At 41.1% G+C, this 17,705-nt stretch overlaps 1 protein-coding gene across 14 annotated transcripts in view; it reads right to left on the bottom strand.

Moving 5' to 3' along the window:
* The window catches only part of celf4 (CUGBP, Elav-like family member 4), a 100,026-nt gene extending 91,489 nt beyond the window's left edge, over positions 1-8,537 (bottom strand). For 13 of the 14 annotated variants that reach the window (XM_083564148.1, XM_083564155.1, XM_083564159.1 and 10 more), the window contains exon 1: positions 5,648-8,537. In XM_083564148.1, the coding sequence (XP_083420274.1) occupies positions 5,648-5,915 (268 nt within the window). In that variant the 5' untranslated portion in view covers positions 5,916-8,537. Of the gene's footprint in view, positions 1-4,908; positions 5,015-5,647 lie in introns of those variants that run through there. The other variant, XM_083564152.1, reaches the window with a different exon arrangement.
* Positions 8,538-17,705: the final 9,168 nt, after the last annotated feature.

The following is a 17,705-nucleotide window of genomic DNA, read 5'->3' as shown; positions in this document are numbered from 1 at the left end:
CAGTCGGAAAAAGTACTGAAAAGTAAATCTGACTCGGGCTGATGAAAATGCCAAATCGGCGTTAGTACAAATACGACATTACTTCCTGTTCAGTTATTTCCCCTCCGCCTCTTTTCATATTCACTTTAAGGTATTACTTCTACATGAGCTGACCCACTTTTTTTTTTTGACACACAGAAAAAGAGAGAGAGAGAGAGAGAGAGAGAGAGAGAGAGAGAGAGAGAGAGAGAGAGAGAGAGAGAGGTTTAATGGATATCTAGTTGGATTAGGAGTAGCACATGCTTAATCCAACACCTCTGCATGCAGCCTAAAAGGGGGACAAATGGCTTTTTTTTTTTTTTTTTTAATAGCACTTCCAGGTCAGTGCCCTGAGGGTAAGAAGGAATGGTTTTGTCCTGACCCAGTTCAGGTTCTACTCTTGGGCCACGGTATTTAATAAGGGCCATGCGAAGGTCAGTGCTGGCAGGCAGCTCGGCTCTTGTCTCTTCGCTTCCCCAACCCCACCCTCTTCCCAACTCTTCGTTCTTTCCGTCTCTGCCATCACCTAGTCATCACTCAGGTTGAGTAACTATCTCTCCGCCTGATGGCCAACCCCTGCGGAAATCCCTTCCGATAATAATGGACAATGGCTGTGCTGCCCACCTTCTTTACGCCTGCTCTGAAAAATGGGCCGTCTTTTTTTGCACGCGTATTTACATGTGCGTTCGTGGGGTGCCGCTTATTTATCTCTCGCCGTGGCGTGTCAAGAGGCAGGTGGGAAGGCCGGGGCGCGACCTCATGGCGCAGTGACACGTGTTGCCTCCGTCGTTAACAAAACGCTCGGCGTTGATCATGTGGCATCGTTGGCGAAGTTGTGCAGCCTGGACACTGAGAGAGAGAGAGAGAGAGAGAGAGAGAGAGAGAGAGAGAGAGAGAGAGAGAGAGAGAGAGAGAGAGAGAGAGAAAGAGGGGAGGATTTGGGAAGGGCGAAGGAGGAGCGTATCCACAGATCCGAAAGTGAAAAAAAGAGAAGCGCTCTGTGCGCAGATGATGCAAGAGCAGTGAAATCCTGTAGCCAGAATGCAAGCTGAATTAACACCATACTGCAGGAGGGAAAAAAAAAAAAGAAAAAATAAATATATAAAACGCCCAAGCCCTTTCTCTCTCCTTTTCTACCAAGGACAACCAAATGTCTCGGCGAAACTCCAGGTGCTAATGAACTTTAGATCAGCGGGGGAAGTCTGAAATTTGTCCTATAATGCATTATGCGTCATGCCGTGCCTGTATTCATGATAAAGAATGAAAAGAATGTGTGCACATATATATATATATGGCATGCGGATGTACACTATCTACACTAGACTGTTCAAAAACACAGATAGTAAAGCCTTGGGCTGGCTATAAAGTGAGCAAAGCAAGTCACAAGGGAGACAGGCCGTCAGACTTTCTTTGAGCTGCCGTCCCAGCATGCACTGGGGAGAGACTGTTCTGGACTGAGCTGAGCACTAAAAGGGGGTCCAGGGCAGAATACGTTACGCTGGAGTCCTCCTCGGAGTGTTTTCTGCACCTGCCGGTGACCAGGACAAATGCACTCTATTAGCAGTGCTGAGTCACGCCGAGCTGCCAAATGAAATCGCCGGAGAATGGACACGTTGTCCTCTTAAACCCAAATCTGCTCCAGGACCTCTCTCTCTCTCTTTCACATTCTCTCTCTTTTTCTCTCGAATGCTTTTGCTTACCAAACTCAAACTTAACGACTTTTTGTATTGCCTCCGGTTCCACGGCAGCCTATTTCACCACGTTTCTTATTCTGCTGCATTCGTCCATCCATCTGTCCATCCATCCATCCATTTCATCCTCCATCTGCTAAACCAGCCAGAGCTTCATTTTTTCCCCCACGACCTCTCTCTCTCGAGCTGTGCTTTAAACGTATTTCACTTTCTTCCCTTCATAAATCTAAGCTGCTTTATGTGCCCTCCTTTCTCCGCCATTCTATTTCTAATAAATCCAGGCTTTTCCTTACATCACTCTTCCTTCCTGACATTCGAGCCCCTTTCCCTTAATAGCTAGATAACTGGTGTACAGGAGATATCACGGCTAGTTTTGGTATTAAAAAAAGAAGCTTTCAAATCCCTGCCTAGTCGTTGGGCCTGTGTGCAAAAATAGACCTTGTGTGCACGTGTAACGGCGATCGAAAATAGAGTTTGTGAATTTAGCAGTGCAGTGTGAAATGGAAAAGCTTCTCCTCTTACATGTTTTATTATGGCATCCAACATAGTCCCCCACCGCCCACGCGCTACATCGCGGCTTCAAATGCTCTACTTTTGCAAGGCCAGCTCGTTGCTTACGGCGCACAATGATTTGCACTTGCGCTCTTCTGCTGTTCTGTTTTGAGGCGCAGCTTGCGTTGCCTTTGAATTAAACATCCCATCGGCGGATGTTTTTTTTTGTTTGGGTTTTTTTTTTGGCGAGACTTGACTACGCCTTGTCCTGTCAACAAATCGGTCCGAAGCAATCATCTTCTGCAAGGGGCAGCCATTTCTGAGGGGCTAATATTTGCCGTTTAGCTGGTTGAAAAAAAAATGTGTATTTATCTTGAGGTTGTGCCATTTCCATTACCAGGCTGCTGTTTACAGGTCTGCAGGGATCGAGCGCTCACTCGCCAGACTCTCAGAATGCAATCTCCAACTTAAAATTTGTTAGGATGGCTGAGAGATGGGGAGGATGCATTTCGGTGCATGAATCGGTGAAGGGTGAGGAGAGGGGGATGAAAGAGCAGCAGAAAGAGAGAGGCAGAACATTGGAAGAGGATACAAAATGTGGTGGAAAACAGAGAGGAAGCAGGGGGGCGGAGGGGTCGCGATTTCTCGAGAAGGTTCATAACAAACCCAGTCGAAACAATGATGTTACACAGATATAAGGAAACTAAACATAAACTCATTGCACACAGATGCTAATACAAGAAGAGGACATGCTGTTTGCTTGGTTGTTGTTTCGTATCTTATGTATCACATCGAACCTGGTTGAGAATGGGGATTGGGCACAAACAGCTTGAGATTTAATAAGAAAGACTGCACTTTATGATGCCTTTACAGCATTCGCTCATCCATAGTAACTGCCTGGTCAGTCTCAGTGGTCTAAATTACTATAGAGCTACTAGTAACTAAATTCATGACAAACGTTCATTATCATCAACAAGTACAAACAAAATGAATGATTATACAGTTATAAATAACACTGTTCATCAATTTGTATACAGACAGTCTTGTATCGTATCACACCATTACTCAGGACCAGTGAAACCCAACAGGTTGTAGAAAGCAGCCAGGGCTTCATTAATAAAAAATCGGGAATTACACATAAACGTGCAGGAACGCCGTGAAAAAGCGATCACGATTAACCGTCAGGATGAGAGACGCTACTACATGTGCACTATTAATATAAGATTTGCTCCCCCCTTCTAGCTTTAGCACCGTCCCCACATTTAATACTACCATTACCCAGCATATGGGTAACATCTATCTGTTTAGCGTGCAGGAGGATCTGCATCTTTCATCGCAGAATATGCAGCTGCATCTATACCTTCTTGTGGATGGATGGCTTTATTACATTTGCATAAAAACCCTAAGCAAAGGGTTCATATTTTACCTTCCAGGCCACGATCGAATCACGCAAACGGGAAGCAAAACATTTCTAATGCAGCTGACTGGGCTGCCAAATCGAGCGAAACGAACACAAATTCGAGGTCTTGCCTAATTCAGTGAATCTCATAATGGTTGGCAAAGTTCCACTTGATAACTCCAGTAACTCCTGGCTGTCCGAGTCTAAATAATGCACATGACAGACTACTCGCTTTCCTATTTCACACCCTGTTCGGTAAATACACTGTGGTTGATAAGCCAGAAATCAGTGACAAAAATCGAACTGGAACAAAGTGCTCGATCAGTGAATGATGCAATCTGTGTCACTTGAAATGCAAGTTGCTGCTAGCGTTGAGAGCCTTGCTAATGAACGAGCTTTGGCCAGGACTTCAGGCCATATATCTTTGGAAGTAGTCCGTTCTTAGGATCAGCCCATGTGGACACCCGTAGTTCAAGGCCAACATGAATTACCACCTGACTGGGAGTCACTACTATAGCTGCCGTATTAATTAAAGATAAGCTCCCCCCCTTCGCCTCCGTCACCATCTCCACTCCCTCCGCTCATAACCATTTGTTCGGCTGCTTCGTATATTTAACGCTATCATTACCCAGCACGCTTTGTTTAGCGTAGTACAGAATGCGTTGTCCCACCCCCTCAACCCCCCCAACCCCCCGATCTCCTGGGGATGGATAGCTCTATTAGATACGAATGCGACCCCCGATTTGGGCAGTGTCCTCCGGGGTGAACCAGATCAATTAGAAGGAACTGGGAAATAATAGCACCCTGGGGACGAGGTTCAGGGGAGATCCCCTGGCGCACACGCAGAGACGGAGCGTTTGCAGGAATCCGTCTTCCACGATCGCACCGCGGGTTTCCTGCGCAGGAGATGATTAAGACTCGCCGCAAACGAGCTGGGAACGTATGAATCCGGATGCAGGGATCAACTGGTGCACCAGAGCAAACAAAGACGGCACAATGCAGAATTATAGTATAGCAATGGAAGGGGTTGGTTCGACAAAATCTACAGGAAATGTTCCATCCTAATGCATAATAATAATAAAAAAATTCAAATTCAAAGGTTCTTTGAAGGTTCTTTAAAGGTTTGTCAGACACCCAAGATTTCCTGGACCTCCAAAAATGCTTTCGAATGGAAGCCTTTTGTAAATGGAAACTCTGTTCTACCTTTAATAGTTCTCCCACAAAGACACCATAGAACACGTTCTAAATTCCTCGAAGAAACCTTGCACTATTAAAAAGCATGCTGTATATACATCACATTTTTAATACCTTCACTCATAGACAAGGGTTCTTCAGGCGGTTCTGCATGGATTTTCCATACGGTTGAGATTTATCCAACCTCCTAAAATGAAACCTGAAATGTTCAGTTGTACGGTTTAGGGTTCTCTCACGTGGGACAAAATAAATAATAATAATAATAATAATAATAATAATAATAATAATAATAATAAAAATAATAATAAAAAACCTTAACAGGTTCTAAATTTTCTAAGTGCTTCCAAGTGGAGCCTTCATTTTTTATGTGTAGTCATAATGCTGAATTATTCAACTATAAAAGTCTCTTGTGCTGTCAGTGGAAATGTCAAACACCGAATCCGTCCCCGGTCGTGCTAAATACGGTGCCGACCTTTTGTCGTGATCGGGTGGACGCTCGCGCGCACACGCACACACACGAGCGCGCATAGAGAGAGAGAGAGAGAGAGAGAGAGAGAGAGAGAGAGAGAGAAAGAAACACGCTCGGGAGTCAGGACAGGACCGGCCACAATATTGAGCATCCTTTTTGCATTTGTATCCATGTAACAGTGATGATCAGTGCGCATGCTCCAAACTGCAATAAAAATCAAACTGATGATATAATTATTCTCGTAATGAAAAAAAAAATACAAATAAACTTTTTTCTATCAAAAAAAAAACTTGCCAATGTTGATATAACAGCGTCTGCGTGCTGATACAAATCGCAAAATCCATCATACCCTCTCCATCCACGGAGCCCCCCCGAGTCCCCTACCTTTGTGCATCCCAGTGAATCGGTCCTTCAGCACGGTGAGCTCGTAGATCTTGCCAAACTCCTCGAAGAGCGGCCGAAGGTCCTTCTCGTCCAGGTTGCGCGGAATCTGGCCGACGAACAGCTTGATGGCGTCGTGGTCCTTCATGGGAATGGTGGCGCAGCCCGGCGCGCCGTGGCCGTGGACGTGGCTTATTCCGTTCACGAGCCCGTTCGCGGCGGCCGCTGCATGCGCCGCGCTCTCCGCCTGCCCGTTTGCCAGGGTTGTCATCGTCGACGGCGACCCGTTTGGTCAGCAGCCGGGCGGGCGGTCGAAGGCTCGCGACTCGGTCCTCCGGAAGAGTGCGGCGAAGAGAGAGAGAGAGACGGTGTCGGGATTGCGCGCGGCGGCGGCGGCTCGCGGTCAGCTCCCGGTGCAGTTGCGCGCGCGTATGAACATGTAAAGGGGAATGAGTTCGAGGTAGTGGGGATGGTGGTGGTGGTAGGGGGGTGAGTGGGGGGGTGGGGGGGTAGTAAAAAAAAAATAATAATAATAAAAATCGGAGCGGAGGCGCGTTCCCGTGTATCTGTTGCCCCCCTCTTCAGTTGTTCATTTCATATACATATGTACACAAAAAGAAAAATGCCGATGGAAACGAGAGAGATAGAACGATAAGAGAGAGAGAGAGAGAGAGAGAGAGAGAGAGAGAGAGAGAGAGAGAGAGAGAGAGAACGAGAGAGCTTTCGCTTAGTATTTACACCTCCGTTCCCCCCTCGCCTCTGCTTCCAGCTACTCTTTTAGTATTTATTTCTTTTTTTTTTCTTTTCTTTTTTTCTTTTTTTTGCTCCGGGAAGTCGCTACGGGTGTCCTCTCTGTTTAAACGTACATGGATGCACCAAATCCAATCTCGTTGTAGGTAAAAACGCAGAATCTGTCCCCAAAGCTTAGACAAGAGCAGAAATTCCTGTTATAAACACTAAATAATATGTAAATATATTTTCTTTTATAAATAATTTCACATCATTCCGTGCAATAATATAGAGTTCAATATGTAGCGTATGCTGTTATTGCTGTTGGCGCTCCCCCTGTAGATATAATGGTACATTCCGTTAGGGGAGAGGTACTATAAATGAAGTAAAATAATACCGTTTTGTAGAGTTTCTTTGTATCGTGTGTACCGTGAATGACAGAATCTGACGTTGCCCATATTGTCCACAGAATCTCACCTGCTTTTTTAGCAGTATATTTCAGGAAAGCAAGGTGTTTGGAGGGTTTACAAATAGAGGAAACATGCCGCGAAAAAAAAAAATGAAATAATAATAATTTTAGGATTAAAAGGATCAGCGAGACATTTATTTGTCCTCACAACACGGTTGTAATCACGTCTCGTACCTCACTTTCTTACTTTTAAACATGAATTTAGTTTCAGGTTGACGTGCTTGAACGGCGGACAGCCGCGCGTGAACAAGCGCGTGAGCAGGAGCGCGCGGACAGCGCCTGGTGCTGAAAAAAAAAATGGCGGGAACACGGGGCTGAGAAGCACCAAAGAAACTCCTGTAAACGTCGCTTTACTATTTAAAATAAACTACAAAAAAAAGACACGCGCATGTTGATATAGAGAAGTATTCATTTATTGTATTCGTGCTCCTTTATCTACGTCTAAAGCCCATTTTATTTATATAATGAGGGAAAAAAAAAACCGCGACCCCCTCCGCGCGCAAGCAGACCCCCACCCCCCTCCCTCCTTTCTCTCTCGCGCGCGCATTTGTGTTCACGCGCGAGCGCACGTTTCACCGACATGTCGCCCAGAAGTGCGCTTTTTGTTACATATTATACATATCATACATTAGAAAGAAGCTGTTTGTCGTAAAAACTAAGCCGTGTGTCTACAAGTAGACACTAAATGCGAAGCGAAGCTGCTCTGGCATCCTCGAGAGCTCGAGACGAAAACGTTGTCCGGCTTTGAGTTTTAAAAAAGAAAATGATAAAGGATAAAAAATGATAAGGATTTAAAAATTCATGTTTCACACGGACACAATAAACATGCCCAATCTATATAATCGTGATTTTACCACAGGTTTTTTCTGGCTCCTCGAAAGCGTTGTGGTTTCTCAGGGGGGCGTGTCGACATCTAGGTGAAAAAAACAACAACAAAGGGGCGTGGCCGGAGAGTGGCCCAGTGCCACAGTAATGTCACATTTGTGCCACAAAACTCCAGCTCTGATCTCCAGGCAAATCTCTGAGAGGTCTATTACTCCTATAATCCATGCAGAGTCTATGAGTCATATTCATGTCTCATGCTGATGTACCTACCTACATTATTTTAGCTTCGTAGCTCCTTTACCCAAATCCCCTGAGCGAGTAATGTACATAGATATACAGTGGCAATGAGGCAAAATATATATACTGTCATTATAAGACTATATATTTAACACCAAATAATGATTTAGATGTTCTGCAAATGCAACAATGTCCTATATGTGTACGAAAGGAAATGTACTTCCAAATTTCCTTGAAAAAATTTTAGTTCAATTTAAAGTAAGTAAAATTTCTTTTTTAACAAAGCACCTGGAAGCCCTCGTCTTGAAGTGCTCATTGTTTGCACGTGTCACTATTTATGAATAGATTGAATAAAAAGAGACAAAATCGATTGTCTCCCAAAGCACCTTCACAGAGTTTATCCCTTATATAAGTTTATCCCTAATGAGCAAACCAGAGGCAAAGGATGAAAAAACTCTCTGAGGTGGAAAGAGCGCACCAGGTTGCACTCGATGCACTTTATGTAGCTTGCATTGTGTTGTAGCTCTATGTTGTTGTTTAGTGTAGCACCAGGGTTCTGGAGGAACATTGTCTCATTTTTACTGTGTACCACTGTGTATAGTAGAAATGACAATAAAAGCCTCTCGACTTGACTTGCCTTGACCTGACTTGAAGAGGAAAAGTAGCACCAAATGTTTATTCATAATAGTTCCGTCTTTGCTGATTTGTGTAGTTCAATGATGGATCCGTAATGCAGAAGTGCTCATGCAAATTGCAGTCCTGAGCTATTGAAGCAGATTAGCAAATCCAAAAGGTAAGACACTTTGAGCTGCGTCATTTCAGCCTGCCGTTTATTCGCTTTCCGGCTTCTTGAAGTGTCGCCCCAATGACTAAAAATGTGTCATTGTTTTCCAAATCCTCCATTTTTTAGAAGGTATAAAATGTAGAGAGGACAACGTAGTGAGCTGTGACCATGGCAGATGATAGTGTGGTCAGCCTATTCATTAAAGCCTAGGTTTGAATACTAATACTCCCAATCGCACAGTGTAAGCTTGTTTGTGTACAATGAAAAAAACATTTAATAATTTTCTAAAATTTTTGAGGCATTTCTAATCTAATGATTATTGGGACTTCCACATTCCTTTGTAATAACAATGAGATTTAGTATATTCAATCAAACTAAACTGTATTTCAATAAAATTGTCTTTTGCTTATGGGGCAGCCATGGGTTTGCAACCAAGCACAAGGGCTGTAGAAGTGTTGCTACCAGGTAGCAAGAACATTTTGGGGAAAATGTTTACTGATATAATGTTGTATTGTTTATTGTGTGTTTTGCCCTTTGAGAGCCAGCCACTATCCAAATTATCATATGGAAATATTTTTTTTGGTTTGGTGACTGGGAAAGCCATTCCATGATTCACTGTTTGCTCTTTAAATAACACTTATAGAGCTTGGATGCATCATTGTTTTTTTGTATGGTGTAGTTGGTTTCAATAAAGTCCAAGTGGAATTGCATGGCATTCAAGTATGGAATGGTAGCCATCTTGGTTCAGTATTCCTTTCACTATTTAATTTAAGTTTAACCTGCATGTTCTCCAAATATGAACAGAAGCTTGTGAAGTGAGATGTGATATAGCTACATGTATTTAATCTAAAACCTACTGTTGTTGCCTAAAGTGACAGTTTGATGAAACTAAATACCATGAAATGACCGAGTTTGTTATAAATAATAAAGAAGAGGAATAAAGAAGAGGAACATGTGTGAGTTTCTCAAAGACATAAAAAAAAAATAAAAATAGGTGTTTCCAAACATACATTTAATTCTATGTTTGTTAATGATCTAGGGTCAACGATAGCATTTGACCTAAAGACTTTGTTTAATGACACAATTAAGATTATTTGTTACATAGATAAACTATGAACATCCCCCAAGAAAATTTCAATGTTATTTAGATTTATATACAGATGGTCCCTGAGTTACGATAGTTCGAACTTACGAGCATTTGATTAAATGGTGACGATAGCAATATAACAAAATTGTAAACAAATATTTTTTATTCTACAATGCAAATGTAGCAGCGTATGCTCCGCCCTCTTCTCACGAACTGGCGCTTATTCACGATATATATATATAGTTTTTTGGAGAAATGTGGCAGATTTGACTTCTCCAGTGTGGTAGAGCACAAAAGGATATAGTTTATATAAAAATAAAAGCCAAACTGAATATGATGCAAGAGCTAGCTGTGCAAAAACAACTCAAGGTTCACAAACACACGCAGACTTCAGTTACAGGTTCAGATTTTTGGTATTGAAGCTCATACATGCGCAAACATGCCTGCAAGCTGCATTTCACTTGCGAACAACACCATTACAAGTACGGCTTTTGTACTTCTTTCTGACAATGACACACTGTTGTCGAGCTCAGAGCACCTGCTCGTAATGATGCAGAATTGCAGGCTGCACACGAGATGCTAGAGTCCCCTGCTGAGCACATGCACATACAAGAATAAGGAGGTGTACGCACGCTAATGTAATGGCTACAAACGCTAGGGATCCTCAGGCGAGCTCGGAAATTTCGAGCGGAAGTTAAGATACAAATCCCGTCTGAACAATAAAATGCTCCAGACAGCATCTTATGGGGGAGGAAAACAACTCGGCGTTGTTATAGCATGCGGAATAAAATTAGTGCAATCGAGTCGGCGACTGCGTGCGCGTTTTCACTATGCAAATGAAGAGCAATTTCACGGATGTTTGAGGAGATTGTTCCTTTAGATTGAGGAGATGCGTTCGTAACTTTTTGCATATGGATTCATTTACAGGAAGTCCTGCATAGCAGCACCGAATCTGGTGTTGGACCGGAATGAACTGCTGACAGTAGGGCCCCTCATTTTACGTTTCATTTACTTTCACTAAAGATTACTTGGACAGATACGATGACCCAGTGGAACAGAACGCAGTGTGCTTGTGTTGGCTTCCACGGCACATTTCAAAGCTTTGGTCCCAGTCCAAGGCTAGTATTAAATGTCCAACAATTTATAGCTCTCACAGCCTTTGCTTTCATTATCTTCATACATATACATTGCCTTTTCTACCTCTGCAATCCTAAGCTTCTTAATCGATGTGACAGGAATAAGAGACCTGTTTATTTTCCAAAATATAGCTGATACAAAGACAGAAGTAGCATATTTGACATCTGCTTAATATAATTTATAATCTATGTTGACCTTTGCAATATTGATAATCTGGTACAGTGTGACTAAAAGCTTGACTAAGTTCTATGATCACCCTGATATTTTCAGACACCGGGCCTCTGTAATCATCAGAATGTCTTCATAAGCTTAATTTGAACAAATTACTGTCAATTTTGTTCATATGGCATTTATGTATTTTATCAAGTGTGTAGGTGACACCCACAAAACTCCATAAATGGCAACGATGGAAGAGCTGACTACAAAATAATGGCGCTTAATATTGAAGAACCACCTTCTAAGCATGGCATGTGAGAAATCTTTTAGAAAGTTACTGCTTTGCTACAGACAAACAGCAACTTATTCTCCTTTCAAAGGTTACCATTTCAGTTCAATTTAATTACATTTTATTGGTATGCTTTTAACAATGGACATACGTCTATTCAGTTTATTAACCTTTTTAAGTCTATAAGTCAATCCTCAAGAAGCAAACCCCCCCCTGAACTGGTTAGCATTGAACGTGTGTGTGTATATATGTAGCACATTATAGCACAAATAATTTTTAAGGTTATCAACTTGAGACTTGAGTAAAAAGCTGTTTATGGCAATTGCAGTCCAAATACATCTTCATAGTTCCTACTGTAACCATCCATAAGACCATCCTTGTCAACACAAGTGAGTCCCAATAGCTGAGAACTTTATCCAGAAGCAGAAGAGGACATTCCTTTACTTTTGATTACTTTGTTATATTTTTCATAATATATAATTTTTTTAGCCATAAATATGCGCTTCACAAACGCTGATGGCGTGACCGAGAGAAGTAATCCATATATAACATTGCAGCACCAATTATTATTACCAGCTGGGGTTCACAATAGGGAGTCTCTTTGTACCTCAATTAACACAGCAGTATAATCAAAGCCAAAAATGTACAACAAAAAAATTACTTAAATTTAATTAGGTATTTTGATGAAACCAAGACTGCAGACCATTACAGCTAATTAAAGTCAATGTGGACTGTTGGAAGGTCTTGGCCTTGCACAGCTAGTTCACTTTTTTCTTGGCAAAGCAGCCCAGTTTGTTCTCCGAACACACACCAATCCACTCCTCTATTTACCTGACCTGGCTTCAGCCACATCCTTGCGTCAAGTCACAAAACATGGGCGCCCAAATTATTCCAATTACGTTCAGAGACTTGTTTTGCAGTGGGTATTGTAGGGTACTGTCTGTTGTCATTACTGGTTTATTCTGGTTCTTCATCTCAACTTGTTTAATACAAAGTTCTGTTTGGGCTTACATGTATGTACTTCATACAAGTTGATGGTACAGTTCTTGTGAGTAAAAAATGTAGAAGCAATTTTGCCAAACTATTTAAAGGTACCAGTGTTTAAAATACACTGCATCGGGTAAAATTGATATTTCTGGAACTGTGTGGAAACTCATTCTATTGATAGATCGGTGTGCTAAGAGTAACATTAAAATCTTTTTACATAAACTAAGTTAATTAAGCAAAGAGTCTTGTGACAAAAAATTATAAGAACATTATAGCCATAATAAAGCATAGTACTTTGGATACTTAAATACATTTAAAGGCAAATTCTTTTGTACTTTTACTCAAGTGAAAGTGTAAAGGAAGTAGTTTTACTTTTACTGCAGTAATATTTCACCTACTGTATCTCTACTTTTGCTTAAGGACATAGTTTGTGTACTTAATCCAACACTGTTAATAAAATCCAGAAAAAAATCTGTAGCTCCAAACTAGCTAATTCAGATTAGATAGTGACATCCAATGAAATGCACTGTGACAGTGTTAGACTCTATTGATATTTGGTTTGGTTAAAAAAAAAAAAAAAAAATAAAAATAATAAATAATAAAAAAAAATCTATAGATGTGAAATTTTAATAGAATTTTGACCAGAGCTATTAGAAGAAATATAAGTGAAAAAAGACTTCCTGGTGTATGTTTTCTTATGCAACATTTAGTTGAATAGAAAAAGGGTTTCAATTGACCGAAGTACATTTAGACAGATTTTTTAAAAATATCTTTCTCTCTATTATTGTTTATTCACCACCCCAACTAATCGACTAGTACATTTATTTGTAGCTAGTCAACTAGCCTAAGCAACCTACACTTTAAGTGGTGTTCTATCCAAGTTCTATTCTTATAATAGGATTTTGTGATATCTGTGTAAGTCATATTACACAGCGCTATCCAAGGTACTGAAATACAAACGCGATGACTTTTTATAAACACTACAAATACACTTTAGGGATATCAATTTATATGTGGGTGAATTTAATTGGGAAATATGTAAACCTACACTTAGTACCAAAGTTCTTCTTCTTTACAACTCTCAAGTGCATAACGCCATTGCAGCAAACAAACTCCTCTGCGTCCTTGGAAACGTTTTTCAAAAACTCCAGTTGGGTTTACGTTTCGAAATGGGAAATAAACAAAATGTCGCAGGGGTAAAACTTCTAGATCATAGATGGATCATGTGTGATATTACCTTCTCTGAATATTAATGCCACTCCTACCGTGTCCTTCATCCAGGACAAAGTTCTAAATCTCACGGAGCCTTGAGCCTTGGAGGCAGTATATCATCATGCTGTAATTTAAGAGGATGGAGTGGAGGAAAGGCCACAGGAGCGCTGAACATCAGGTGCTGAGAAAATGAACGCAAAGAGGTGCTGAAAAATTAACTCTGATTTTTTTTCATTTGAGACACTGAAAAGTGGAATAAAATGGGAGTTGAGATAAAAGACATATGAGAAGCAAGCAAACTACAATATATAGATAAAGGATTTGTGCATTTTTTTTAAAACAATCCATACCCCATTTAGTCTCCATTTGCTGTCCTAATAACCTTCATTCTTGTGGAAAGATGTTTTACTAGATTTTGGAGTGTGGTGTTTTCATTCGTTCACCGGGTTTGTTAGTAGTAAATAAGGTGAGGAGACCTGGGGTGCAGTTTCAAGGAAAAAGTGTGCATTTCTGAATACTTTTCATGTGTAAATACTGACATTGATTTTAAATGTAAAATACGCCCGCTCTTTCAATTGACAATTTTAATTAGTTGCTTATTTTTGGGATATATAAATGAAAACATGGCTATAGCCCCTAATGAAACATTGAGGATTTCAAACTGATACCAGTTAAACCAGAGTTTGCTAGTTTTGTCTCTTATAAATATGTTTAAATGATTTAATTAGTTGATTTGAGATTGGAAGCCCACATAGTGAAAGCTGGGTTCAACACAAAAAAAGGCCTTTTCTAAGTGATAAGGAAAAACAAGTTCAACTTGGGACCCACAAGCACATACAGAACAAATAAAGGCATGATTTGGTACAGTCTTTTTTTTTCTCTAATTGCTGTTTACTCTTGAGAGGCTGCTTATCGAATGAGTGGTAATATTGTGCATCAGAGCCTGTGGTTGTTAAGGCTGTATTGGAAAGAGATTAGCGCTTTACCACTCGACACAGCTGGGTGTTTCTTCAGAGCTCAAATCCTCAATCACAGTTCTAGGCTGCTCTCAGACTGCTATTGGAATAGCAGTGGAGGAACTCAGTCCAAAAACTGCAAGCAAATATGAAGGATGGTCGTTTGGATCGGACCATGACTGTGTGTTGTAGTGCTGAAAAAACATTTTAGTAGAAGATTTTATGGATTTTGTAATGTTTCCAGAATATATAAAAAAAACGGGACACCAGACCTGTTTATGGGAAAGGAAAGTTAGAGGCACCAATTTCAAAAGGGAACCCACCCTCACCTGTTTAGCATTGGATATACACCAACCAGGCATAACTTTATGGCCACCTGCCTAATATTGTGTTGGTCCCCCTTTTGCTGCCAAAACAGTTCTGACCCTTTAAGCATTAACACCATTAAGTTCCTCGGCAATTTGAGCTACAGTACATCTGTTGGACCAGACCACACGGGCCAGCTTTCACTCTCCACGTTCATCAATCAGCCTTGGCCACCCATGACCCTGTTGTCAGTTCACCACTGTTCCTTCCTTGGACCACTTTTGATAGATAGTGACCACTGCAGACTGGGAACATCCCACAAGAGCTGTAGATCTGGAAAAGCTCTGACCCAGTCGTCTAGCCATTACAATTTGGCCCTTGTTAAACTAAAATCCTTACGCCTGCCCATTTTTCCTGCTTCTAGCTTTGTTTATTATTAGGGAAACCAAGCTCAACATGGGACATGTAGACAAAATATTTCTGTAAATGTTTTAAAGCAAAAAGCGATTTTTCCCATGGGAAATAATGTAAACTCAGATAATCCGTTCCACACGCCCAAAAATATCCATATAAAAATCTTTTTTATTGGTATTTTACGTACAAATTATTTTCCCTAATGTACATAAAACAAATAACAATGATTAGTACACAATATAAAGTAAAAGAAACATACAAATTAACCTGAACTTTACCTTTAAAAAGGGTTGTGGCTGGTGTTAGAGAGACGAGAAGGAGGAGATAATGAGGAAGGCTATAGCTTGGAAGGAGAATCTCTTTTCATGAGAACACATGTGGTCACAATGCTGTAGTTAACGGTATGTTTGCGCGAATGCTGCTTGAGATACACACCGAAGGAGAGCATTTTATATCTGAGTAAATATTTTATATATAATATATTCACTCATGTTTTAATCTGAGGTCAGATGAACTGCAGCATGTGACCTTTCAACTGCTTGTGAGCACCTGTGCCACAGGGAGACGTGTCACCTCCTGTCATGTCATCACGCCGCCAACTCTTTGATGACAACTGTGTTGTCTGGGTGTCTGGTCTTGCCGAGCGTCTGATTGCACCCGAGGGAAAGTGTAACAAAAGGGGGCCAAAGCCACCTGCTACTGCCCTGTAGCACACACGAGCATCCTACAAGATATGTGAGGCTGAGGCTGGCAATACCCAAGAGTGCTAGATTACATTCTTGCTAGATTACATCGTAGCTGACAGCAAGAACGAGGGAAAGATTTCACTGTTATGGACAGTGACAGTGTATTGGGGTTTCCATCGGTGGGGAGGGAAAAAATATGGTGCTGTGTTAAGACACTCAAGACCAATTGTCCTTCTTGCAATCTATCTGCAAGCAAATACATAACTGGACCATCAGTCAGTCTCAAATGCACTGGAGGCAACAGAAACTTTTTAATGCAGGTGTTTTTTGGCTTACTTAAAAATAGCAATTTTCTCCCAATTTTTGCTCTCTATCTTGTTTTCCTGTGTTGTACCATGGAGTGCTTCCAACAAGAAACATGAAGCCAAAAGACTTTTTTTAACTACTACTTATGCTACAACATAAAGCAGCCAAACGCAATCAGATAAAAGTAGTAACTGCCCCATTCTGCATACATGAGCTCTCAGAGAGCCAGTATTGATTAGTCTTGCTCTGATTGACAAAGAGGAAAGAGTAATTTCATCCCTCCAACCGACAACGCACAACCTTGGACTCCTGGCCACAGATATCTGTGGCATCATTGGGATTTAAATTCACAATACCCTTGAAAAAAGGGGCAATGCATTTTTGTTGCACCACTACATCCTGTAGATGTAGCACTCCAGAGAGTTATGGCTAGAGACATGCTCGGACATGCAGAAACTCTGGCTTCCTGTTAAACTCTTCTCTAAGGTTCTGAAGACAGAAACATCCAGAACACCAAGTGAAACCAAACCACTGTAGAATGCAACAGAGATCAACTGATGTGTCAAGGTAGCTCCAGTTCTACCAAATGGTGCGTCCATGAAATATCCATTATCAAGTATATTCCAGGACAGAAATGGACAGGGCAAGCAAAAGAGACAAGCACTCAAATCTTCACATGGTCCCTCAACCCACCCCAGAGCTGTCAGTGTCAGAGCAGTTCTGGCTTTTGTGGAGAAATGTAACGGACTTCACCTCTCTAATTGAACCCTACTGGACACTCTATAGACCGCTTTACCGGACGTCCACGGAATACAAACATACACTTCAGTGTTTTAGAGAACCGCAAGGATTTGGCAGATTCAAGACGCACCACGATGTCACACAGATGTTTTAGATTCATATTAGCAGAACCCTCAAAAGTAGCCGCATCTAACGTGCTTCCACTGCTCAAATCCATCACTGATGATAACGCTTTTACAACCTCCAACTGTGAAGGATGTAGTTCATGTCGAGTTGCGAATAAAAAACCTCTAGTTTCTAGTCGCGGTACGGCAAGTGCTTAGCACAAATCATCCCTGATGCCAGACCTGCATTGTACAGGTGGTAATTAGCTGCTGAATGTAATGGCATTGTTTGACAGAAACAATCAAAACACACATTATAATGGTCTAATAATGTAGAGGTAATTAGTTGAAGTCACATTATGTAAAATAACCATTATTTGGTCTTATATTCTATGTATAGATCTACTGAATTCATAAATTTAGATGTCCAAGTCATTGGCAGCGCTGGACGAAGTACATCTACTTGAGTTCAATTAGGTCAATTATGACCCCATAAAAGTAAAAGCACTCCCTTTAAACTTTCACTTGGGTAAAAGTACAAAAGAATTTGAATTTAAATGTACTTAAGTATACAAAGTACATTTTATGTGAAAAGACTCTAATGTTACTCTCAGCACAACAATCTATTATTAGAAT

The sequence above is a fragment of the Silurus aristotelis genome (assembly GCF_946808225.1).
Source record: "Silurus aristotelis genome assembly, chromosome: 16".
In the NCBI taxonomy this organism is placed as follows: domain Eukaryota; kingdom Metazoa; phylum Chordata; class Actinopteri; order Siluriformes; family Siluridae; genus Silurus; species Silurus aristotelis.
Note: the sequence above shows the minus strand (reverse complement) of the source record. Positions and strands in the feature narration are given on the sequence as shown.